We start from the raw sequence: 25,694 nt of genomic DNA, 5'->3' as shown, positions 1-25,694 counted from the left end.
GCTAGCAGGAAGTCAAGTTCAGTGATATTAAGTACACTTACATTTTTGTGCAACCATTACCACCATCCATCTTCAGAACTCTTTGCATCTTCCCAAATTGCTTGGAAAGATGGAATTGAACCTCAGTACTCATCAAATAGTGACTCTTCATTTTCTTTTTGTTACCACCCCCTGCACCTCCTGCCATCCCTGCAACCATCATTCTACTTTCTGTCTCTATGCCGTTGACTATTCTAAATACTTCATAGAAGTAAAGCCTGTATTTCTTAAATAAGAGCTTCACACACAACGAAGTGTCCTGGGAGAGAGGGACAACATGTCACAGTCTCCAAACCAAAGTGTCAGGAAAGTGAGAGCTGCCATGTCTGCCGTTTCACAGAGAGCATTCTTGGTGCACTTTCAGCTGATGGCATTTCTCCTCCACGCAGGTGAAAGATGTGCTGTAAGACAGGTTTGAATTCTCTAAGGCCCTTTCCAACAGTTAGAGTGCTTCAGAGGACATGGCTGAACTGGATTTACCTTTTCTACCAGTCAGCGCTGTCATTAGGGCTCCTGTTTCCTCCCCATGGAAGAATTTCACATTCATGGACTTGGCTCTCAGCAACCCCTGTGTGTTGGTGTCAGGCTGAGCTCAGCCATTGCTCTCATGCGTTCAAAATGCTTTTCAGCCTGGCCTCTGGCTCGGAGGAGCAGGCGCTGTGAGATTATTTACCTGATAAGGGTTAGGCCAGGAAAAGTTTCTTTTTGAACCACCATGAAAATTAAAATAAATGCATATCAACTTTGCAGTGGGCTGAATGTTTGCATTCCTCACAAAATTCATACACTGAAAACCCAACCTGTAAAGTGAGCGTATTAGACAGTGAGGCCTTCTGAGTGTGGAGCCCTCATGAATGGGATTAGTGCTCTTGTAAAATAGATTCAACAGAGTTCCCTCTTCCACGTTCTACCACATGAGGATGCAAAAGCAGACGGCCTGACCTTGCTGGCACCCTGATCTTGAACTTCCAGCCTCCAGAAATGTAAGCAATAAATGTCTCTTATTTATAAACCACCCAGTTTATGGTATTTTGTTATAGCAGTTTGAATGGCCTAAGACATCATTTACAAATTTGAGTATTTTTAAATAACTTTAGTTTTTTTTTCCCCACATACTGTATGTCTGCTTGGACTAAAAGACATCTTTTTCTCCTCCTTTAATTCATTGGCCTACACCAAATGCAGGCATGAAAAAGAGACCTCAAGCTAACATAGTCCTTCATGAACTTCCCATTTTACTCTGATTCTGCTGTGCGAATAGAATCAAGCTCATGATAAAAGAAGGGAGAGAAGGTAACATTTTTTTCTGAGGACGTGAATATTGTTTAAACACCTTTTGACAACCTAAAAACACTCATATATGTACCACAGACTGTTCTAAGCCCTTTACAAAATTAAACTAATGGTATCCCTATAACAGCCTTATAAGGAAGATGCTGTTATTCCTATGTGGTACCATGCTTAGGTTGATGATGAGGCCACTAAGGAATATGATTGTATTAGTTTTCTATTGCTGTGTAGCAAATTACCACATATTTAGTGGCTTGAAACAAAACAAAAAAATACAATAAAGTTCTTTTGAGTGATGAGGAATTGAAACTCAGAGATGAGATGAGAAGGCACTTATCCACTTACTATCCCTCAGCTACCAATTAAAAGAGTTAACATTTTGGCTGAGCACGGTGGCTCACACCTGTAATCCTAGCATTTTGGGAGGCCTACATGGGTGGATCACTTGAGGTCAGGAGTTCGAGACCTGCCTGGCCAATATAGTGAAACCCCGTCTCCACTAAAAATACAAAAATTAACTGGGTGTGGTGATTCGTTTCTCTACCTCTGGAGGCTATTCGGGAGGCTGAGGCAGGAGAATTGCTTGAACTCGGGAGGTAGACGTTGCAGTGAGATTAGATCATGCCACTGCACTCCAGCCTGGGGGACAGAGCGAGACTCTGTTTCAAAAAAACAGAAACAAAACAAAACAAAAACAACAACAACAACAAAAAACCATTTTAAGTCATCATTGTCTGTCCAAAAGCCTGTAAGGCCAATTTCTTTGCTATCACAAATTATCACAACATTTCTTTTAAGATAACTGATTCATTTCATTATTTAGATTCACAACCTTTCCTTCAAGGGAGACATCTCAAAGACTCTCGGCATATGATTTATTAAAGGTCACAGACCTAATTTATGGCAGAGCCAGAATTAGACGTATTTCTAGCCCGATTTGCTTACAAATCACGATTGACCCCATCATGCCGAACTAAGCATGCTTGCCTTTTCTATGCCTCACTTTATTTGATAAATCTATAGGAAATAAACACACATGTGTGATATGTGTGTTTATTTCCTATAGATTAGAATATGATAAAAAAATTAAGTAATGACACACAGCATTGCAGAGAGCCCCTGACCATGTAATCTGCTCTGTGGCTGGTGTGTGTGCATGATCTCGTTCAATCCTCAGGATCTGTGAAGTTGTTTTGGTTTGGTTTTATTTTGTTTCCCAATTTTTATCTGCAAAATATAAGGGTTACATTGGTTAATTTATTTCAAATCACAAAATTAGGGAAAGCGGTTTTATGTTATTTGAGCCCCAGTCTTCCAGACTCTGATGTTTATGCGTCTCTACTGCTCACAGGCCCTGAGCCTTGTTCCACGCCTCCCCGGCACTTCACCAACTTTTCAGCTGACTCCGATCATCTTTTCTCCCAACTTCTTCATTACGTGGCTCTAGAAAGGGTCATCAGTGCCTTAATCTTGCTTGGCCTGTGGCTTTTATTTATTCTCACCTGCCTTAGTTTCTCAGTAGCATCTAATAACTCTCTGCTTCCTCCTGATGGAGCACTTTGTAGTCAGGGCTCCAACTGACTCACCTGGTTTTCCTCATTCTTTTTTTTTTTTTTTTTTTTTATTATACTTTAGGTTTTAGGGTACATGTGCACAATGTGCAGGTTTGTTACATATGTATCCATGTGCCATGTTGATTTCCTGCACCCATTAACTCGTCGTTTAGCATTAGGTATATCTCCTAATGCTGTCCCTCCCCCCTCCCCCCACCCCACAACAGTCCCCGGAGTGTGATGTTCCCCTTCCTGTGCACGTTTACAGGTTCCCTTGTGTAGCTTATCCTTCTAGAACATCCATTGTTTCTAGATCTATGTCCTAGTTATACTCCTGCCCTAGATGATGCCAACCTGTGTGCATGTGTGTGTATGCACACATGGCCGTGTGTGTGGATATACCTACTCATACGTAGACATATACACATATACACATCCTCAAGTGTCTGCGAACCAGACCTCACTGCTGAACTGCAGACATATATCCAGCCACTGACCTTCCATCTATATTTGCTGCCTAGTTAAACCTCAAACTTAACAAAATCCCAAATTAAACGTGTCTACCCTTCTCATTTTACAGCTACCATTTTCCAAAACAAAATAAAACAAAAACTCTGCCCCAATCTACCCAGATGCATAAGCCCCAAATCCAAGCTTTCTTGTTTTCTCCCCCTCACACTCTCTTTCCAATCCACCATCCCTGTTGTTTCTGTCTAGACCCAGCTACTGCTAGAATCTTTGCTACTACAGTGCTAGTCCAAGCCAGCACCACCCTCCCTCAGGCTTTTGAAATGGCCCCTAACTGTTCTCTCCTTGTCCTCTCCTATCCTGCTATCGTCCCTTCTCCAAGGGACCATAAACCAAGTTAGGTTTTTCTTAAGGGTAAATCTGGTAGTGTCTGTCTCCTGTTTAAATTACTGTCAGTTTTAAATTTCTGTGTGTGTGTGTGCTGACTACCTCATGCATAGAAGGCTTAATAAGCACCACATGAAGTGGGTTCTGTTTCACAGCAGTGTTTGTTTAGTCTCAAACACATAGAGTTAAGGTCCTTTGTAAGAAAAAGATGTAGGGCAGGAGGCAGAAGAAATACAGTTCCTGTGAGTGGGCGCTGATGAGGGTGGAGGAGAGTCTGAAGTTTCACGTGGGCAGCTGAAACCAGGGTGGCTCCAGAACACTGAAGTTGACATTGACTGAATCAATGAGCTTGCTCTTGTATACATTTGAGCCAGGCGTGTTGCCCGGGATAACTCAGCTCAGAGATGAGTGAGCCCAGGACAGCACTTTTAGCCATGCAGAAATCAATAAACCCAGCCAGTGGGAGTTCCGTGTTTCTCCAGCAACCCCACAGGTCATGTTGTCTGCGAGTTAATGGTCTAAGGAATGAGAACGGGAGCCAAGGGATTAATTGTTTGACTCTTCATTAACTCAAGAAAACACAGCAAGGCACATTTGTCTTCCACACAAAATCATACAAAATGTTCTCTTTATTAAATATACATTATTTACAGTTCATCTTTCTTCTGTACAACAATAACCATAGAAAACAAAGAAATCTAAGGCTAACTTTTATTTTTTCCCCATAAAGTGTATTAAGACATGTTACATGGTCTACAAAACTGACTTAGAATGAGGCAACATCACTTGGGATTTTGTTTTAGGAACAAAAATCAGAAGATAAAAAGGAAAAGGTAGACTCCAGCATTTCCACAAAAAGATGACCTGTTTTGTGCTTTTACCATAATAAACAGTCTAACATATGTGTATTTTTGAGGGGAGGGTATTCTGCAGTTTATTATTTGTTGAAATACACCCCCCCACACACTCTTTCTCATTCCCTGAAAAGGAGGGCCTGAACATGCCATAGGAAGACTTACTTCCCATCTGAAACAGACACTGTAATGCTCTGTCTTAGGAATCAGCAAACCGTACCTATGAACTAAATTAGTTTTTGTAAATAAAGTTATATTGGAACATGGCCACGGGTATTCGTTTATACATGGCTGCCTTTCTGCCCTAGGCTAGTGACTAAGGAAAACGTTAGTCCAAGGCAACACAGGATATCAGGAGGCCTGTCAACTGCCAGATTCAGAAAGAGAAAATTCTTGGTCTTCGTCCTCACTAAATGCAGTCTCTTTCTCAATATAACTATGCTGCTTTAAGCAAAGTTTGGTATTTTTCGCAACAGTATTTAAGGCAGGACAAGATTACACAGGTTGATACTGCCTTTCAAAGAGAATCGACTAGGTGAATATTTCATGTAAAATGTTTGGAATAGAGGCTGACTCTAATGGGAAAGTATGCCCAGGCTGATGCCCATTAATAATTTCCCTTCAAGTTTTCTTGAAAGAGAAAGCCTTTCAAAGAGTCTGTAGGGGGATGCATTATTCCTGTTGTATATCCAGCACCTTGTTCACGTTCTCTGAAGATATTTCTGGCATCTGAAGCATGTAAGACTATGACACTCATTAAAATAAGACCAGACTTTAATCACTAACATAATTATCTTCACCTTTGGTCTTGGCTTGGGACTAGTCTCCTAATTTTGTCCTATTTTATAAAGGGTTTCCTTGTGTCAACTGGAAGGACTGAGAAAAAATAGTGTTCCCAGATGGTGTTAGACGGTAGGTCCCTGGCAGTACTCATTGTCAGGGCTGGGAAGTACTCACTGCTTCTTACAGTTATGGTATGCTTATTCATGTCAGGATGAATGGAAGGAAAAGAAAGACACTGGATGGATTCCAGAATCTGAGGACTTCCACCCACAGGGGCTCTGACTGATAATAGACCTAGGGCAGTTTTCTGACAGTTTCATTTCCTGAAAGTTGTATCTGGGTGCTTAACCTGGGCAGGTTAGATAATTATAGTAATAGTTCTAAAGCACTCTGAGAAAATCCTGAAAAAAAATTTAAAAATTGAAAAAAAAGATGTGACTGAAGAAGTGTTGGAAGGTAAAAAAGATATCATGCAAATGTGAGTAAAGAATTATTCATGCAAAGCCCATGATATTTCCTCTTTCCCTAATGAGTACGACAATGATCCAAATGCACTAAAGAGACTCCTGAGTGAGGAGCCACGAAAGTGGAAAGGCTGCCACCACTGATTCATGGTGGAAGCAATGACCTTCCTCACCTCAGATGGCCACCAGTTACTGCCACCGGCCCCTCTTCCTCCTCGTCAAGTTCGCAGCGGGTGTGGTTGAAACCAAAACCAACTTTTGCATTAACCTCTGTTCATGTCTGCTCAGCCACTTTGTAGACTATAAACATTACATCAGACAGACATCTAGCTTACAAAGTACAATATTTCACTAGAAAATGTGCTTTTCTGTTCTTCCTCAGAGTACCTTAGTGCAAAATAATATAAAATAATCACTCAAAAATAGCAAACTGGTTAATTATTAAAACCTTATATGAAGGATTCAAATAATTGTCAACATAAAAGAGGAATGCTTCTCTCCCTACCAAACAGATATGTATGTAGAATGTTCAAGAGAAAAGGTGAATAACAGCCCTATTTGTACAAAGTGTGCATGTGTGCGTGTGTGTGTGTGTTGCACTTTTTCCCCTTTAGGTGGTCCAAATATTTGGAATTTGTGAAGGCAGAGCTGAGAATTAGAGACGATAAAAATCTGCAAAGTAGATGGTTCCACAAACAAGACTATGAAAGACGGAATAAAAGAAGAGGTCAAGAAAGACTCAAGAAGAGTATATAGAAATAATTTAATTACACTATGTGTATTTTAAAGAAAACATGTTCAAACTGCATGAGAGACATGAAATAGCACTCAGTTATCCTCCTAGACTTCTGAAAGTTTTGAGTTTGCCTGCATCTTCTTCCATTAATCACCTTTGCCATCTTCAGAAACAATAAAGTCTGTTTATTTATTTAGTCGATACATGACCTGTAGGATAATTAAGGACAAGTATGTCCAAGCCTTTTCGTTAAGGAAGAATGAGTGGCAGAACCATACAGGTATCCCAAAGGCCTTTTGGTAGGCTGCTGCTGCAATGAGGTTTTGATGGATAGTAGCTATGGGGAAGCTTAAAGGAAGCTAGGGCAGTTGGTGAACAATCTGTCAAGACCTTTCCTTTCCTAAGAAAAAATTCAACAGGTCTGATCCTCATCTCCCTGGATATCTCGGACTGGATAAGTTGGCTGTGCTTGCACCCTCCCAGTGCAACTCTTCTAACTGAATTAACTTCCTGCAGAGAGGGAGCAAGTATGACCTTCAAGACAGGAAACATTCACTCAGGCTCAGAGGTGAGACCTCACATAAATGGAAAACATTTTTTAGTCAATTATTGACAGAAGGGTAGACTTCAGTTAGGTTCAGAAATTTTATGTAGAGTCAAAATGGCTCATCAGGACTAAGGAGGGTTTTAGGAAGAGCTGGACTACAACCAAACCACCTTCAGGAACATCTGAAAGAACAACGGCATGCAATAGGTCATAAACACATGGCAATGGAAGAACTGAGAAAAGGGAAGGAGAGGGGCCATAGTGGACACTCTTAGGTCCAACTCATGGGAGGCAAGACTTTTGTAATCCCCCAACCTGACCTGAAACAAGAAAGTAGAGAATTCAGCCTCCCCAAATGTATGGCAGAGACAGAGACCATCTATTCTTACTGTTCCTAAAAGTCAATCCACCTCTTTCTACAGAAATCTATATGCATTGATAGATATCTACTTTGAGGAGGAGAAACAAAACAGCTTATGGAAGGTGGAAGCAGTAATTTAAAAAATAACAGATATTTACCAGAAATTTACCTGTTTCTTTCAGTCTCTGGCAGATGCTTCACAAAAATAATTGTGCGGGACCTTGTGCTTCATTCTAGGACACTTTATGCATGGCCCTGTTGCAACAATACATGCCTTGCCTGCTAGACTTTGAGCTCCCCAAGGACAAGAACAAGGTGTAATTTATATATGTTCACCCAATGCCTAGCACGGCACTCATTGGCATTCCATAAATACTTCATGAATGAAGAAAGAAAAACAGTCTCTTTATTTTGTTCTGTCCTGCTCTTGCTACCCGTTGGTGGAGATGGGTCTGACAAAAGGTAGAAGTCAAGTTAATATCATCTCTGTTATTACTAAGGAGAGGAAAAAAGTTGTTTTAAAATATCACCCCTAGGATCCTTAAAATCTTCTGCATACAGCAGAGGGTAAATAGAAGAGGCAAAGCTAGTCAAAAAATATGTCTATAGAAATGACAAATGTCTATTTCTCCCGACAAATTTTCATAAAGATGGCAATTGAGGCTATACATGCAATAAATGATGCAGTAGGATAAATATATTTTAGAGTAAGCAAACATACTGTTGCTTACATAACTAGATTTGTTTGGTGGAAAAAAATATCAATGAAACAGCCCCATTAAAATATGAAATTTCACAAGTACTTTTGGTTTGACTGTAAAGTGATCCATATTCCATAAGATCTTTTTGTAAACAGCAGTTATTGAAGGCTGAGGGTTTAAGTGGAAGAGAACGTGGTGGCCCAGTTGACCAGACCATGTAGTTGGGAAACCTGAATGTGGTAGGAAAAAGAAAAAAAATAAGTGGTTAAAGAGAGATTAAGATGCTTTCAAAGTCTCCTTTGAGATGATAATTGCAGAAGGATTGAAACACTCACACAATTGAACAATTCCATAAAACTACATAGATCTTGGTACCACTAAGGAAAGACAGTCAGAATTAGCACGATTTCTAACTGTAAATTACATTCTACTTTGCAGGGTACGGCTCACTTGCATTTCATACATATTTAGCGAAAGTTAGTATTCTCTGGGGTTATGAAATAATTCAACCCTGTAAAAATAATTCTGCTTTAGCCCTGAGACTACTTGTAGGAGTGGCGTGCAGATGGCACTGTCCTGGCATCTACATTTAGGTCTGTGGTATGTAGTGTGCATGAAGTCTACAAACGTGAGGAAGATGCCAGTTGATTTTGTAGTGCCATTGTGGTCAGGATAGAGCTTCACAGATTCTTCATCCTACGGGACAATCTACAAGCATATATACTTAGATGAGAAAACCAAATACTCTGAGTTAGACTTTGCTAGTCTCCATTTCTTCTATTAGCACTATGTCAGCAAAATATAGTCCTCACTGCTCGAAGATTGAATAATGAACAATTCCAGCTTTATTACTCATACCTTCCTTTGCCTTTCTATTTCATTACTGGAGCTGCTTCAGGCTAAACCCACTACACTTCATGGTGACTTTTATTTCAGGGGACAAAGGAATATATAGCCAAGCAAAAGGCTGATTCATATAGCCTTTTTATGGAAATAGAAAATTCAAAAGTGAAAATTGAAGAAAGGGAGGAAAGGACAGGGGAAAACAGTGTTTAAAGATCTTTCATCTTACTAAAGAATCATTCGTCTTATTAAAACTGAAAGGAGAGAAATGGTATCATGGTTAAAATCACTTTAAAATAAGTGTACTAGCCAAAAGATATCATGTAGATGATAAAGCGATTAAGCTCAAATCCACAGAAAATTTCAAGGAGAGAATATGCATTTAAAACAACATCTTAAAATAGAGAAATATGATTGCAAACTAAATCCTTAACTCATAAGCTCTGAAACTGAAAGAAAAGCTGTGTTTGAAATGGAATGAAGCAACTAAGTTCCTCATTATGAGAGGCGAGAGACAGTGTACCGTAAGCACAGGTTGGAATGTCTGCTAACTGTCAAGGATGGCAAATAGAGCTGCGGTCATTGTTTTCCAAATTGAATCTGCCTCATAAAGAGAATCAGCAAGTATTTTCCACACCTAAGAATCATTACATGAGCATTTCCAGCATCTTGGAGCATTTATGTTGTTTTCTCCTTACCTTTTTCTCCAAGATGGCCCAGGACAAAGAATGACGCATATTGCCACAGAAAAGTCATTAAGATCTTTACCGCCACCCAATGGATAAGCTCAAAGTGCCTTCTTGAAGGAATGACTGTTTTCAATGCTTTGTTACCAAAAGGGGCGAAGACTGTGAAATTTGTCACTACCTCTTTTGGGAGTTTAAGCCTGTAAAAAGATGTTTGGAAGGGTCTTTAGGTACATAGGGTATAGCAGATTTGAAAATGTGATACGCTACAGAACCTAAGGGCTCCTCTGAAATCAAGCAATGCTAGTTAGCTAGAGGTGACCATGTCACTTATGTTAATGCATCCTAAACCTCTTGGAGAATAGCTTGATGTTAAAAAATGTGAAACTTGCAAATTTGAATTAACTGTCTTCACCAGGTCTTTAGTGAGTGAATGGAAGGGAAGAATTCTGTTTGGTATTTTTCTTTTTTCATGCAGTTTTTTTTTTCATTTTTTCCTCATTTAATTTTTGTTTGAAAGCTGAGTTAAGATGGTTTAGGCTCTTTCACTGAACCAGGTACTATTTTAAACTTTTATTTCAATTTCTTTATGCTGCAGCAACATATAAGTGTGCGTGTGTGTGTGTATATATATGTGTGTATATATATACTCACATATATATACATATATACTCACATATATATATACATATATACACATATGTGTGTGTGTATATCTCAGTATAATAATCCCAGGAATACCTAGCTAGCATTCTTACAAAATTGGAGGAGGCATTTTGAAGATATGGAACATCTATTTCCTAGAAGCTTTCTTGTTACCTCCTAGTTTCAAGCTGCTATTTCCATGCATCCCCTAGCTTTATGCTATGGTGTGATGTCCCAACGTGTTGGCCCCAGGAGAGAGTGGTAAGAAAGGAACAAAGTAGTTTTGCTCACTACTATCAGCAATCATATATTTGAAAATACTTAGGGCCTAAGGGTCATAGTGTAAAAGGGTGATGAGTTAAGGCAAGCGATTGCCTATGGTAAAGAAAGTAAACCACCACAAACCAAACCTCTCTTACTGCTTTTACAATGCCACCAAAGCAAACCAGGCCTCTAGGTTCTTCTCTCCCTGCCCTGGGTTCCCTGGTAAGAATAGACTTGAGATGGGGAGGATGTCAGGAATGACCGTCATGTGCCTAAGAGCTCAGGTTCAAAGCAAGCCTGAACCGCCAAGTGGTTGCAAAACTGAACAGTGCGTTTTAGAAACTGGAAGTACAGAACTGAACATGCAGGAGTGCGCACATGTGTCTCTTCCTTGTCTTGAATAGCGAAGACAGTCTCTTGAGTGGTCGTTTTCACCCGATAGGTTCATCAGAGAGGAAGGCAGTGGCCATGGCTGCCTGGTCTCTTGGGCTGGATCAAGGGAATTGATGCTGTGGTGGATGCAACTATGTTCCAGAAAAGACATGGCAAGCAGAAAATAAAGAGAATGACCAAATAAAAAGACAGGAGAGAAGAGAGGGGGGAGATAATTGAACAACCAGAAAAAAGAGTAGTAGGACCCCTGCAGTTTCTCAGATGAAATATTCCCTTTTACACTCGCTCACTGTGTTTTGCAAGTCAATATCATTTCTGAAGGAACTGTCCAAATTTTCTGGATATTCCTTTTCCTTCATCTGGCTCGTACGATGTGACTGCTTGTGCTGGTAGAGGAACCGGGTCATGATGCCGATGATACAGAAGATGATGAATATCACCACTGCTATCACCCCTGGAGAGAAAGGGGAAGGAAAGAGAGAAGGAAATCATCATGAGTCATCTGCTCAGGAGAGTGGATTCCTGCCAGATGAGGGGAATGCTTAGGAGAGAAAGCAAAACAAAACAAATCACACAAACACAACTCTGCCACCTGCCCAGAAATAAAGACCTGCTGAAAGGCCCTGTCTTCAATTACTATAAAACCTCCTTCTTTCAGACTAACTGGGGAAGAGAGACAGTTTCAACCATAGAAGGTTTTGTTTAAAGAACTGAGAATGCCATCTTATACACACGGAATTGGACTAGCAAAGGGTTTCTTTGTAAATTTTTCAAGTCTGCTATAAGTAATGTGTCAGAATCATTTGTAATTAGCCCATTTTTTTGTCACCTCACAACTAAGTATTTCAGAGTTACTTTAGCATCCTAGAAAATGGTACTTAAATATCTCACATCTTAACACATGCTCTCCTGATTTAAATTTGTTTTATGTTATATGTTTGTTTTGCTAAAACATTTTCATTAATAATGAAATGATCACTATAAATTTAGAACATTTTTACACTGCTCTGAACTCTGTTAAACTAAGGTTCATTCGGTGACAAGACGCCTCTGTTCTTGACAAACTCAAAGTCAACTGAGATGGCAAACTTCTGCCCAGGCCCATCAGATTCCCCCTTATTCTGACTGTGTGTGATTTAACTGGATTATGTTGCAAGCTATTCTTGCTTACCTTAAGGTCTCACCCCTACCTTTGCCAGGAAGGCTCTTGGAACATGAAAGGCAGTATCAGCAAAGGAATAGTGGAAGTGAGGAAGTGGCAGATGTGTCTCTGCATGAATGTAGTATTTCAGCATGAAAATATTTAAAAATATGTATGATAAGCAAAGAATTTACTTGTAATAAGTTCTATATTTTGCTGTTTCATTTTTCTAAGGAGAGGAGATATTGAGGAAAAGTGTCTATTTTAGAAAGCTAGTTTTGGACACAATGCATTATGACTTACAGAAGCATGGACACTTGTAAGTTTCATACATGGATTGCATGTCTTCCACCAATTTTTTGGAGAACTGGGGCCATGATTAAGATTTATTTTTATAAATATATATTCCTAAATCATTTTGTCGCATTTTGTACAACTATGTTAGAACAAGTAAGAGTAAAATCACCTAAGTTAGCAAGTCTATGAATAAACTGGGTGGTAGTGAGTGACTCCCATGAGTGGGTTGCAGCATTAAGAGATGAAATAGGAAACTGGATCCTACTCCTTCAATGCATGGGATAGTCAGAGTCAGCAGCTGTGCAAGCCTCCAGGAATTTTCCTAGGAGGTCAGATGACTTTCCTGTCCTTAAAGAGACTCACAGAGCATGTAAATAGCTGGAGAGGAGTTAGCAGTCACAAAAGTCTTTTTTTTTTTCCCACTTGTCAAATGAGAAATTATTGGAAGAGAAATAGGCACAAAATTCTTTCCCACATTTCTCGATGCCAAACAAAAATTAGGGTGGACCAGCTTCTCTGAAGCAGTAATTCAGGTCAGAGGTTTTAGGAACTTCCTTAAGGAAAGGCGTGATTTTCCTTTCTTCATATTATCAGGAGTGCACCTCTGTGCTCCCATAGCCATTTTTACCTCCTGCCTCATAACAGCCTTCATTGGTTGTCTTGTTGTCTGTTTACCCATCTCCTGGCTGGCTCATTCATCCCCATATTCCTCTACTTAGCACAGAGCCTGACCTATAGCAAGGCTCGTTAAATATAAGCTAAATGGAAAGATACTGCAGGTTTTTAAAAGGGAATCTCCATCTGCCAAGGATCAGTTCATCTAGGCTTCCAGAAGGCAGGGATGGTGGCACCTGCTAAGGTTATGTTTCTCAGATAGAAAAGAGTTTGGTCTTTCACAGGCATCTTACATGAAGCAAAGCTTGGGAATCATTCTGTGTTGGTACACCCACATGGAATAATCAAGCCACAGCAGGCAGAAGCCAAGCTGACACAGAATAAAAAAGTGGGGAGGCCAACAGGCAGTGAGAAAATGGAAAAGCAGGAGAGCTGAGCTCACAGCAGAGCAGACAACGTCTGCATCTGTAACCGTATGTGCAGTGAGATTTGAAACTACAGTTCTGTGGGCTTCACCCTGCTCATTAGTCCTAACCCAAATCACTTGGTGGGGAACACTCAACAGGACTGAGGCTTCACCCATTGTCTGCCCCAACGTGGCTTCTTCCCCGTATTTAGTTTTATTGGTTTGCTTTGTTTGCATTTTAGAAACAGTGAAAACTGTATGAAATGAGCAGAATGTGAGCTGCTGTCTGTAAGTAAATGCTCCAGCTGTTGACTCAGTGCTCAGCTGCCTCATGAATCAGAGGGAAGATGAATCCGCAGAGCTGCTGGTGTCGGCAGAGGGTGCCTTTGATCATTCAGCATGCATGACTACTCATGAAAAGCTCACAGTCTTGCAGATAATGTAGGGGGCTCTGAGTGCTGGATGGCCATAATTAAGGAAGGCTTCAGATAACTTTCTCCAAACTACAGGATCGTTTATGTCTTTTTGCATTCAACAACAACGAATTGTTTACCTCCGATGACTGCCGAATCACTTCGAACAGCATTTGTGAGTGGTTCCCGCTCATCTATCTTTCCAAAAGGATCTGAAAGGAGTAAAAGACATGGGACTTTACTTCTCACTCAAAGCACTGGCAAGAATCCTACAGTGTGGCCCACCTGGAATGACACACCTGTGCATTACACCGGGTGCCCTCAGTTGTGAGTTGACATGTTGCAAGGAACTAAAAGAACATGCACAAGCAAAAAGCATTTGAAGTGCACTGCTCACACCCCATAGTTCAATGGCCCTGTTTGTTTATATGCAAGTTGCAAGATAAGGGGTTGAAACAGAGGATGGTGGTATCCTGCCCACATGCCCTCACCCTGCTCCTAATGTCCCCTGTTGCCTCGCTGGACAGTTCTTATTCCTATGCATGACGCCCTGCTCTGCCTGCGAGTTTTCTTCAGATGCAAGAGGATCCTGAGTTTATTGACAGTAAAGAACAAAAGTGCTGGAGAATTAACACCTTCAGCAGCAGCCCCCACTGATGAGAGAGGAATTGTACTGTGTGTACAGTACCATATATGATATAAGAAAAAGCATCAAGTTTAAGAGTACACAGGCCTTAATCTGAATCTTTGCTCTGTTGTTTGTTGGTCTGGTGACATTGAGGAAGACCTCTTTTTAAATATAAATTTGTACATGCATTAAAGGAGAGTAGTAAATACCTGTATGTGTGTACATACTGCACGTTAAATTTTCAGGACCTCGTGGCTACTACACACTTATAAGTAGCCACTATTATTATTATTGTTGTATCATTTGATCATTGGAAAACTACTACAACATGAGTATTATCGTTCCCCTTTGGCAAATAAGGAAACTAGATTGAAACAATCAAATAACATGTCCAAAGTCCTACAGATCATTCATGGAAGAGGCAAAATTCACACCAAAGCTATCCAACTACTGCACTCAGAGTCTTTATATTACTCCTCTCTGCTGCTGGAAAAATACCAAGATTGGTGATGTGCAGGCAGCAACAGAACTCAAGCCCCCATGTGACATCATTAGTCCTGTCATGTGTCGTTTAAACTTTTTTCTCTGTCAAATGGTAAAAATGATAGTCTTTGCCTTAACAGGTTTTGTAAGAATTATACAAGTTAATATATATGTTTTTACAACAGTGCCTGATACAATGTAAGTGCTCACTAAATCTTGTTTCTTCTTACAATTTTGCTTACTATTAATTACATACACATTTACATGTGTATAAACATGCAAATCCTAGTCTCACAAGTGGGACATCAAGCTTCCTAATGAAAAAACCAAGACACGCACTTCTTCATACCACAGCACTTGCCACACAGCCATGTAGAGACACACATGAAAGATGTTTGGTAAGTGTTTATTGTGTCTTCAAGTGAATGGAGTGTGGTAGTTTATGCGTTTGTGGTGTACAGGGGTGGCCTTTTCCTAGGACTCTCAAAATTGGAGCAGAAACAAATCAACATGAGAGAGAGAGGCTGATGGGGTCAAATGGGAAGGGTATTGTAATTAAAGAAGGTGCTGGCCATGGAGCAGGTATTCAGAACTGGTAACATTGATAAGGCGTGTCTGGTGGAAAAAACTTAGAGTTGGAAATTGATATTATTAATCATCTCTGTACACCTGGATGACCTACATACATGCATACATACATGGAGAAGAACATAGACATATACATATATATATATATATGTCACCAATTGATAACAATAGGGTGATGGTGATGATAGTGGGTGTTAGAGACAGAGAGAGAGCAGGCAGACAAAGAGAAGGTGGAAAATGAGAAATCAGAGGAGGCAATAAAAGAGGGAGAGAGAGTGGGGAAGAGGTATGGTAAAAGACAGGTAGAAGACAAGGAGGAAAGAAAGAAGAAAGTAAGGGAGGGAGGGAGACAGGAAGAGACGAAATTCAAAATATTTAGTTATTAGATCTCCTGTATCACATTGTCCACTGTGCTTGTTATTCTTGTATATCCCTGTGCTACTCCACCTACTTAAAATGCCTCCTGCTTCTTTATAAATACAGTCATGTGTAGCTTAATGGTGAGAATATATTCTGAGAAATGTGTCGTTAGGCAATTTTGTCATTGTGTGGAAATCATAGAGTGCGCTCACACAATCCTAGGTGGTACAGCCTATGACACAGCTAGGCTGTACATGTAGTATAGACTATTGCCCCCAGGCTACACGCCTGTATAACATGTTGCTGTACTGAATACTATAAGCAACTATAACACATTTGTGAGTATATGTGTACCTAAGCATATCTAAACATAGAAAGGGCAGAGTAAAAATATGAGATTTAAATAAATGCTACACCTGCACAGGGCACTTATCATGAATGGAGCCTGCAGGACTGCAAGTTGCTCTGGGAGAGTCAGTGAGTAGGTGGTGAAGGTCCAGAATATTACTCTACACTGCCACAGGCTTTATAAACACTTTACTCTTAGGCTACACTACATTTATTGACTTTTTTTCTTTCTTTCATAATAAATTATCCTTAGCTTACTGTAAGTTTTTTAGTTTGTAAACTTTTTATTTTTTTAACTTTTTTACTTCTTTGTCATAACACTTAAAACACAAATGTCATAGAACTATACGAAAATTCTTTCTTTATATCCTTTTGCTATAACATTTTTTCTATTTTTAAATTTATTTACTATTATTTTTTACTTTTTAAACTTTTTTCCTGAAAACTAAGACACAAACATACACAGTAGATCAGCTTACACGGATTCATGACATTAGTGTCACTGTCTTCCACCTCCTCATGTTGTCCCACTGAAAGGTCTTCAAGGCCAACAATATGCAAGAGGTACCCTATGCTACCATAACAATGCCTTCTTCTGAATTATTTCCTGAAGAAAATGCCTGAGGCTTTTATTGAGGAGTAAGTTTATACCAGAGTCACCACAAACATGTGGATAAGGCATTGTGCTAGGACCTTATGATTGCTACCACTTCATTAGGTCATAGAAATTATTCAGCTCCATTATAGTCTTATAGGACCACTGTCTATGCAGACCATTTTCTTTACATGGTACATGACTGTATTCAAATCTGAATCATCCATTATGGTTTATTAGATCATGGCCTCTTTCTGTTTTTTTTTTTTTTCTGTTTTTTTCTTTTCTTTTCCTTTTATTGAGACTGAGTCTCACTCTGTCATTTAGGTTGGAGTGCAGTGGTGTGATCTCAGCTCACTGCAACGTCTGCCTCCCAGGTTCAAGCTACTCTCCTGCCTCAGCCTCCTGAGTAGCTGGGATTACAGGTGTGCACCACCATGCCCAGCTAATTTTTGTATTTTTAGTACAGACGGGGTTTCACCATGTTGGTCAGGCTGGTCTCGAACTCCTGACCTTGTGATCTGCCCTCCTTGGCCTCCCAAAGTGCTGGGATTATAGGCGTGAGCCACCGCACCCAGCCTCATGGCTTTTTTTTCTTACTCCGACTTACAGTGGTTTCTCCCTTATTGAGTCTATGTACTACTTTTAACATTATTAACCAAAGTAATAACCTTGGTTATTACTTAACATTGATTTTACAACGGATTTCCCCATTTCTAGCAAATTTTGCTAATGATACATTAATATACATTATTAATTCTAACCCTCTAATATTTATTAAAGCTACAAATAAAATACTTCAGATCTAGTATGATGACAGCTTCAGTAACATGACTACAAAAATTAAAAATACCATGCCTATATCCATGCTTAATAGACACCTTCTACAAAGTAACCCTTGGGATATTCATTTATTTCAATAGTACTTCTCTGTTCACAGTGTGTCTAAATTGTCTTTAACAATGTTAGACCTGTCTTTTAGTTTTAATTCCCCTCTCAAAAAAGAATGACTCAGCTTAAATGTATCTATTTATATCATATATATCGATCTTGATCTATAAATATAGATATAGATATAAATACAGATATAGATCAACATCTATATATTATATATATTCTATCAATACATTATATATTATGTACATATTATATATATTCTATATCTATGTATCTATTCTTATAGAATTTATTGTATAATAATATAGATAGACATTGAGCAACTATCTATATCTATCTCTATGAAATATCTATGTATATATAGAGATAGAGAGAGAGAGAGCTAACATTCCATAAGAACTCCTCATTATTGAAATATGTTGGACTTCTACACTTGCACCTAATGATTTACCTGTGAGGGATTTTCACTGATTACTAAATATGCTACACTCTACCAGAAATTTGGACTTTAACTTACATATTTCCTTTTGTAATGGTCTTCTGTCTTCTGAACATTGCAAACCCTCCCTAAGCAATTGCCATGACCAGATTATTTATAAATCTATCATTAGTTCATCTGAGATATATTTGCTGCTTTTTCTAGGTTCCATACAACCCAAAAACTCTGTTCATAGTTTTCCTTTAGCATTGCTTACAGGGTATTATGATATAGTGCCAGGCATCCAGTGCCACACCCTAATTCCCTGAACCATTGCCTTCCATCATCTTTACAGATTTCTAAAATTAGGGACTTTAAATGTTTCTTATTTTTTGTCATCTCCACTAACTATGGAAATTAACACTGAGTAGCTGCTTAAAAGATGCGTGATGAATAAGGCAACAGGAGAATCACAAGAATCCCCTGAAAGACAACTCAAAATCCTATTTGAAGAATAAAATGGTGAAACATTAAACGGTAAAGGAGTGGGCAATACATTGCTGGAAGAGTAGAGAGATATTTAAATATCCTACTCAGGTTACCAAATTTGTTAACAAATTTATTTCTCAATTTTTTACAAAATATTGGACTGGGCACTACAGATCTCATGCTAAAAGTCTTGGCTAAGAGTCCTGCCATATAAAAGAGAGTGTGTGTTTCTCAATATATTTCCCAAGATATTAAAATCCCCTTGACTTGTTTAATGCAATAAGATGTCCCACCTTTTATCTTCCTACTAACACATCATGACCTATCATAGACCACTGCTGGGGGAATTGTGCCTGTAATGGAAAATTATCACGGCCCAGAACCCTTCAACACCCACCACTATTGTTCTTAGTGTGTGTTGGGAGGCAAGGGGAGGGTCAAACAATACCATGGTAACCTGGGAGCTTATCAAACATCTCAGACCTAGCCTATTCATCATCACTACTTGCAAAACCCATATTTCATACCAATATTAGCAGCAAAATCTGAACAAAATATATATCCTGTGGATTTAGAAAAAGCATCCTAGAAAAATCTGACAATACCCCCTCACCCATATACAAACCACTTTAAAGCATAATCAGAATGAAGACACTATTACTGCTTCTATCTATATTATATTGACCTGTTGATACATGTTGATGTCTTGGTTTTATCCCAGTGTATTGGTCATTTTTTAAATCAGTATTTATGATGCTTTGACATCTTGAGGATCTTGCTGGCCAGGGAGACACTGCCCCTCTCAGGGCTAGCTAATTCCTAGAGATAGCAAACAACATGCCTGCAAGCATGCATTTTATACACAAACCAATCAATCCAGAGCCCATCTCCCCCACTAATTCATTTATCTAACTCGCACTCACAACCCAGTATTTCTCTTGCCTGAAATCACTCAAGGCCAAGTATTAGATAACTAGAGACCACCCCTGTAGCGCAGATCCTGCCCACATTATTCAAACTATCCAATTCTAATTAGCTCAAGCTTGCCTACCTGGTTCACCCCATTCCTTCCCATGGAAGCTGCAACACAGCCACCCCACCACACTTTCCCCTTTCTCTTTCTCCCTCCTGACCAACCCTAGCACTTCTCCATGTGGCTCTGAGTGGTAGAATGTATCTCTTTTTCTTGAGAACTGTAAGAAATAAACTTTTCTTTCAAAGGCAGTCATCTCATGCCTGTCACCTTATCATACCTGATTAAGACAAAATCCCAGATACATTTTCAGACACCCAAAATGACAGTGACTAAGAAAAGATAGAACAGGCACTTAGAGAGTAGTGAAGCAGAGAATGTATGGATGACGGTGCTGTGGGATTTTTCTACTTTTAAGAAAGGCTGATTTAATTTGTTTTCGTTACATATTCAGAAATAGGATTCGAGTTTTAATATTTTGACGAACCTCTCTTTTCCATAATGGCTGTACCAATTTGCCTTCCCACCAGGAGTGTACAAGGGTTCCATTTTCTGCACTTCCTCTCCAACATTTGTTGTTCTTGTCTTTTTGATACTAGCCATCATATTATCAGCTGTGAGGTGACATCTCATTGTGGTTTTGATTTGCATTTCCCTGATGATCAGTGATGTTAAGCACCTTTTCATGTACCTGTTGGATGTTTGTATGTCTTTTGTGAAAAAAAAAAAAAAAAGCCTATTCACATTCTTTGCCTATTTTTTGAAGTGTTTTTCTTTTCTTTCTTTCTTTTCTTTTTTTTTTTTTTTTGCTATTGAGTTATATTAATTCTTTTTATGCTTTGGATACTAATCCTTCATCAGTCATATGGTTTAAAAACATTTCTTTTTCCAATTCTGTAGGTTGCCTTTTCATTTTGTGGATTGTGTCCTTTGCTGTACAGAGGTTTTTTTTAGTTTTATGCAGTCCCATTTTTTAAATTTTCACTCTTGTTGATGGTGTCATGTAAAAATATATATATGTATATTTTCAAGACCAATATTAAGGAGATTTTTCCTTATGTTCCCTTCCTGGAGTTTACAGTCTCAGGTCTTATATTTAAGGTTTTAATCCATTTCAAGTTAATTTTTATATGGTGTAAGATAAAGGTCCAATTCTATTCTTTTGCATGTGGATATTCAATTTCCCCAGCACAATTTATTGAATAAGCAACATTTTCTGCATTATGCATTTTTGGAAATTTTGCCAAAGATTAGTTGATTTCTGGGTTCTCTATTCCATTCTATTGGTCTATGTGTCTGTTTTACGCCAGTATTATGCTTTTTTGATTACTACAGCTTTGCAATATAGTTTGAAATCAGGGAGTGTGATGCCTGCAGCTTTCTGCACTCATGTTTACTGCAGTATTATTCACAATCACCAAGATATGGAAACAAACTGTCTGTTAATGCTTAAATGATGAAAGATATTGTGGCGTATACACATGCAATTGAAAATTTTCAGCATTAAAAAAGATTGTGCCATTTGTGACAATATGGAATAACCTAGAGGACATTATGCCAATTTGAAATAAACGAGACACACAAAGACAAATACTATATGATATAACTTATATGTGGAATCTAAAAAAGTCAAACTCATAGAAACAGAGAGAACAGTGGTTGACAGGGGCTGGTGTGTGCAGGAAATGGAGAGCTGTTGATTAAAGAGTACAAGCTTTCAGTCAGAAGATGATAAATTTTGGTGATTTTTTTTTTTTTTTTTTGAAACAGAGTCTCACTCTATACCCCAGGCTGGAGTGCAGTTGCATGATCTTGGCTCACTGCAACATCTGCCTCCCAGGTTCAACCGATTCTCATTCCTCAGCCTCCCAAGTAGCTGGAATTACAGGTGCCCACCACCACGGCCAGCTAATTTTTGTATTTTTAGTAGAAATGGGGTTTCGCCATGTTGGTCAGACTGGTCTTGAACTCCTGACCTCAGGTGATCCTCCCGCGTTGGCCTCCCAAAGTGCTGCAATTACAGGCATGAACCACCACACCTGGCCCAAATTTTGGTGAACTAATGTACAGCATGATGATTGCAGTTATTCATACTATATTGTTTACTTGACATTTGCTAAAATAGTAAATCTTAAGTGTCCTCATCAGATGTGCGTACACATACACACACACATACACAAAAGGTAACTGTGCAGTGATGTGTTGATTAATTTAATTGTGATAGTAATGACACAATGCACATGTTTATCAGATTATTACATTTTACACTTTTAAAATATATAATTTGTATTTGTCAATTATTTCTTAATAAAGCTAAAAAAAAAGGTTTATTTTAATCACATGAATTATCACGTTAGTTTGGGAACCAGCTTGCTGCCTCCCTGTTCTCTAAATACCTCAATTCTCAGAGCAGTATCCACTTCAACAGTAGTGACTATGTATACAAACATGCACACACACATACACAAGGCATTATATATGTGCATAATAAGCAAAGTACACAACTATGCATTTAGTTTTAATTACTCATCATATTAAAAATAAAACTACATCAAATATATATAAAATCACCCATGAAATATCAGTCATAATTTTTAACCACCTGTTATTATGCAAGGTAAAAACTGATTCGCGTTAGCCAACCCTTTAATCTGGAAGCTCCTTGAAGACACCAAAAGTAGTGCTAGTGACAGAAGCTCCCTTGTGCATGCTCTTGAGTGTACCTGATGAAGAATGCACCGTGGTCACTGCATTCACATCTGAGTCCACCATGAAGCCACAGCTGGATTCCATCAAGGTCCCATGGACAGTCACAGGTGCGACGGTGGCATGGCGCAGGGCAGCCTTCAGTGGTGCTATGTGGTTGTACTGGACGGAAGACATGCATCCAGCAAAACCCATGACATTTGCTTTAGCAACTTCAGAATCCAAACCAAGATTCTCTGCAATGTGAAAGATAATCAGAAGTCCTTTACTTTCTTTTTTTTTTTTTCCAAATTATATGCTGGGTCCTCTTTGAGTAGTATTTAAAATTACAGAAATTACCTCGTTATTCTTTGAGTAAAGAAAACCCTCCTCTATCTCTCTTTATCTCCTTTCCCCACCTCCACTCCCAATGCAAGCATCAATGTATCAACTACATTTCATAGAAAATTGTCAGGGCCATCTCTGCTTTGAGATAAAAATTTTCCAAACTTCTAAATTTTCATTCATGTATTTTATGAACTGTAACAAAGACAATAAATCTGTTCTGTACTTTAGGTGTTTTATAAAATTTGTATCATTATCCCCATCATCATTTATCTTTGGATGCTGGTGATTAGTGCAAGCACCCTATGATGTTCATTACAACACTTCACTCAAAAATGTAGCAAGAGAAAAAAAATAAAGAGGTAGAGAGATTAAAAGTCAATGTTGTCCTTCCAAAGATTTATTGTGTAAATTATTTTAAGCCACCTGTGTAGACTGACCTTCTATTCAAGATTTCCACCTGCTTGGTTCTGTCCATGGAACTGATTGGTGTGCATGGGTTTTTTATGACAGCATTCAACTTCCTAAAGTATTTTTGAGACTTTATAAAAGATGAACATGCAATAATTTGAGATTCACAGCAAGATCAAATGTCTCGTTTTCTTCAAGATTTGTGGCAAGATTACTCAGTATTCCATTTCTTTTTCTTAAAAGAGTCAATTGAACAAACTGCTATGATGCAATTATATAAAACTGCAATGCATAATGAACCATTTTTTTTCCTAAGGTGTAAGAGTCTTCACATACTGAGATGGTTCCAATGGTTATTTATTAAGATAATGTGTTTGTTTTTCGAAAGGCGGTAGGGACTCTCTCATCTACCAGCATAGATTATAATTTTATTTTGATTCATAAATGGTCAAAGAGCCTCCATTGATCTGTAAGCATGCATTATGTTGGCAACATTAAGAGATATGATAAGGATATGGAAGAAAATGAGAAATTAACCTCCTTTAATAATGCCTTTTTTAAGTTTTGCTCTAATTTTACTCTCCTCCATCAACACCCATGTAAACTTAGCCAACTTATCATCTCTGTCTTTTTACATAAAAAATCAAATCGTGTATTGTTATGTGGCTACTGTGACAAATTGCCACAAAATTAAATGACTTTAAACAGCTTAAAACACAAGTGTGCTATCTTGCAGTTCTGTGCATTTGAAGTCTGCCATCGATCTCATTGGGCTAAAAATCAAGTATCAGCAAGGCTGCATTAATTCTTGATGCTCTTGGGGACTATTACATTTCCTTGCCTTTTCTAGCTTCTAGAAGCCACCCACATCCCATGGCTTCTGTAGACTCCTTCTCTATTTCAAGGCAAGCAATGTTACATTTCTCTGTGCCTTTCTTTCATACCTACTTCAACCTATAATTCTCTTCTATTTCCTTTCACTTTTAAGGACCCTTTTGATTACACTGGATTCATCCTGATAATACAGGATTATCTTCCTATTTCAAATACAGCTGATGAGCAACATTAATTACTTTTGCAACTTTACTTCCTCTTTGACATATGGCCTAATATATTCTTGGGTTCTGAGGATTAGGATGCAGACATCTTTGTGCTCTATAGTTCTGTCTACAACTTCAGGTCTGAGATTTTGTAAGAACTTTCCCAAAAATGATAATGAAAATCCAATAATAATGTGAAGTGTCACTTCTTCAAATATAAAAGAACTCTGAGATGTATGAGAAAACTTCTGTCTTCCAAATATTCAAATAAATCTCATACAGCATTGGTATATATTTGCTGCTTATTCATGAAAGGATCACATATGTTTGTTTGTTATGATGAGCATTAAAAGACTGTGTCCCACATAAAGCATCTCACAAAATCTTTAACGGACTAGATGCTTTTTGCTGGTGGCACCAGAACTCAGTGTACCCAGATACAATTCAGAATATGCATTAGCTACAGATTGGTGGTAGAGTTAAAGATCAGAAATATTTAGAGGAAGAGGCAGAAGAAAAGGGAAGAGGAGAATAAACTATCATGAGGTTTTTGCATTGTAGGATTTCAGAACATGGAAAGTGACAAGTCATTGTAGTTCTGCCTGAAGGATCTAAGTCAACATTGCCAGCTCTCATTCCCAGTACTCAGTGCGAAAGAAGCCTACATAGTGTCCAGGTCCCTGGAGGACATCACTATAGTGACTGTCATGACACACTCCAGATGTAAGAATAGGCACATAGATAAGTCGGGGGAAATGCCAGCAAATGACATTCTCACCTTGAATGAAGAGATGTTTTAAATAAAGCCCTATCTCTAGGGAAGTGTGCTTCTTCCAGATGTATTATAAGGACAGAAATCTTGAGGTGTTTCTGAAAAGAAATGCAAAAACAAGAATCCCTGATAGGAGAAAATATTCTCCACATAATGCTCGAGATCATTATTTCACAGATTCTTACACAGATGGAGAGGGAAAAAACAAAAATAAGACAAAAGTTAGAAAGGTTCTAAATGATTTTAGTTTCTTATAATAGCGTTAACTGATATGTAGTGTGCTATAATAATTTGATAAAAACAATAATTTTAAAGCTGCAAAATACTCAACATTCACCACTCACTGAGTAGCTACATACAACTGCAATAATTGTTGTCAAAGAATTATTTCTATTCCCCTCAAAAGTTCTTCCGGATATATGTTCTCAACCTTCAAAATTTACAAATGAAGTAACTGGGACTAGAAGAAGCTCAAAGATGTACTGAAGATCACGTAGCAGGGTTGAGATTTAAACCCAAGTCTTTATGATTTTAAATGCCAAACTGTATCTAAGCAATGCAGCCTCCCAAAAAAAAAAAAACCCTCCAAAATATCTTCTGTAGAGTAAAATAATTTTACATAAATTATCTAAAAAAATGGGTTACAAAAACTAAGGAAAGCACAAGTTATTTTGGTTAAATGCCTCACAGAATTCACTGAACTCTGTATTATATTAAAGACAAATGTATTTCCTAATTTATTTTTCTGTTTTTAGGTTAAAATTACATTAGATTCA

The 25,694-nt window shown here is 38.4% G+C and overlaps 1 protein-coding gene across 1 annotated transcript in view; it reads right to left on the bottom strand.

The window, feature by feature from the left end:
- Window positions 1-4,348: 4,348 nt before the first annotated feature.
- Window positions 4,349-25,694, bottom strand: part of CNTNAP5 (contactin associated protein like 5) — an 885,765-nt gene continuing 864,419 nt past the window's right edge. Inside the window, exons 22-24 of the mRNA XM_030800870.1 lie at window positions 22,389-22,607; window positions 14,027-14,098; window positions 4,349-11,468 (exon numbers count right to left, since the gene is read on the bottom strand). Coding sequence (XP_030656730.1) covers window positions 11,272-11,468; window positions 14,027-14,098; window positions 22,389-22,607 — 488 coding nt within the window. The 3' untranslated portion in view covers window positions 4,349-11,271. The remainder of the gene's footprint in view (window positions 11,469-14,026; window positions 14,099-22,388; window positions 22,608-25,694) is intronic.

This window comes from Nomascus leucogenys, chromosome 20 (genome assembly GCF_006542625.1).
Source record: "Nomascus leucogenys isolate Asia chromosome 20, Asia_NLE_v1, whole genome shotgun sequence".
NCBI classification, from domain to species: domain Eukaryota; kingdom Metazoa; phylum Chordata; class Mammalia; order Primates; family Hylobatidae; genus Nomascus; species Nomascus leucogenys.
This window is presented reverse-complemented; position numbering and strand designations above follow the sequence as displayed.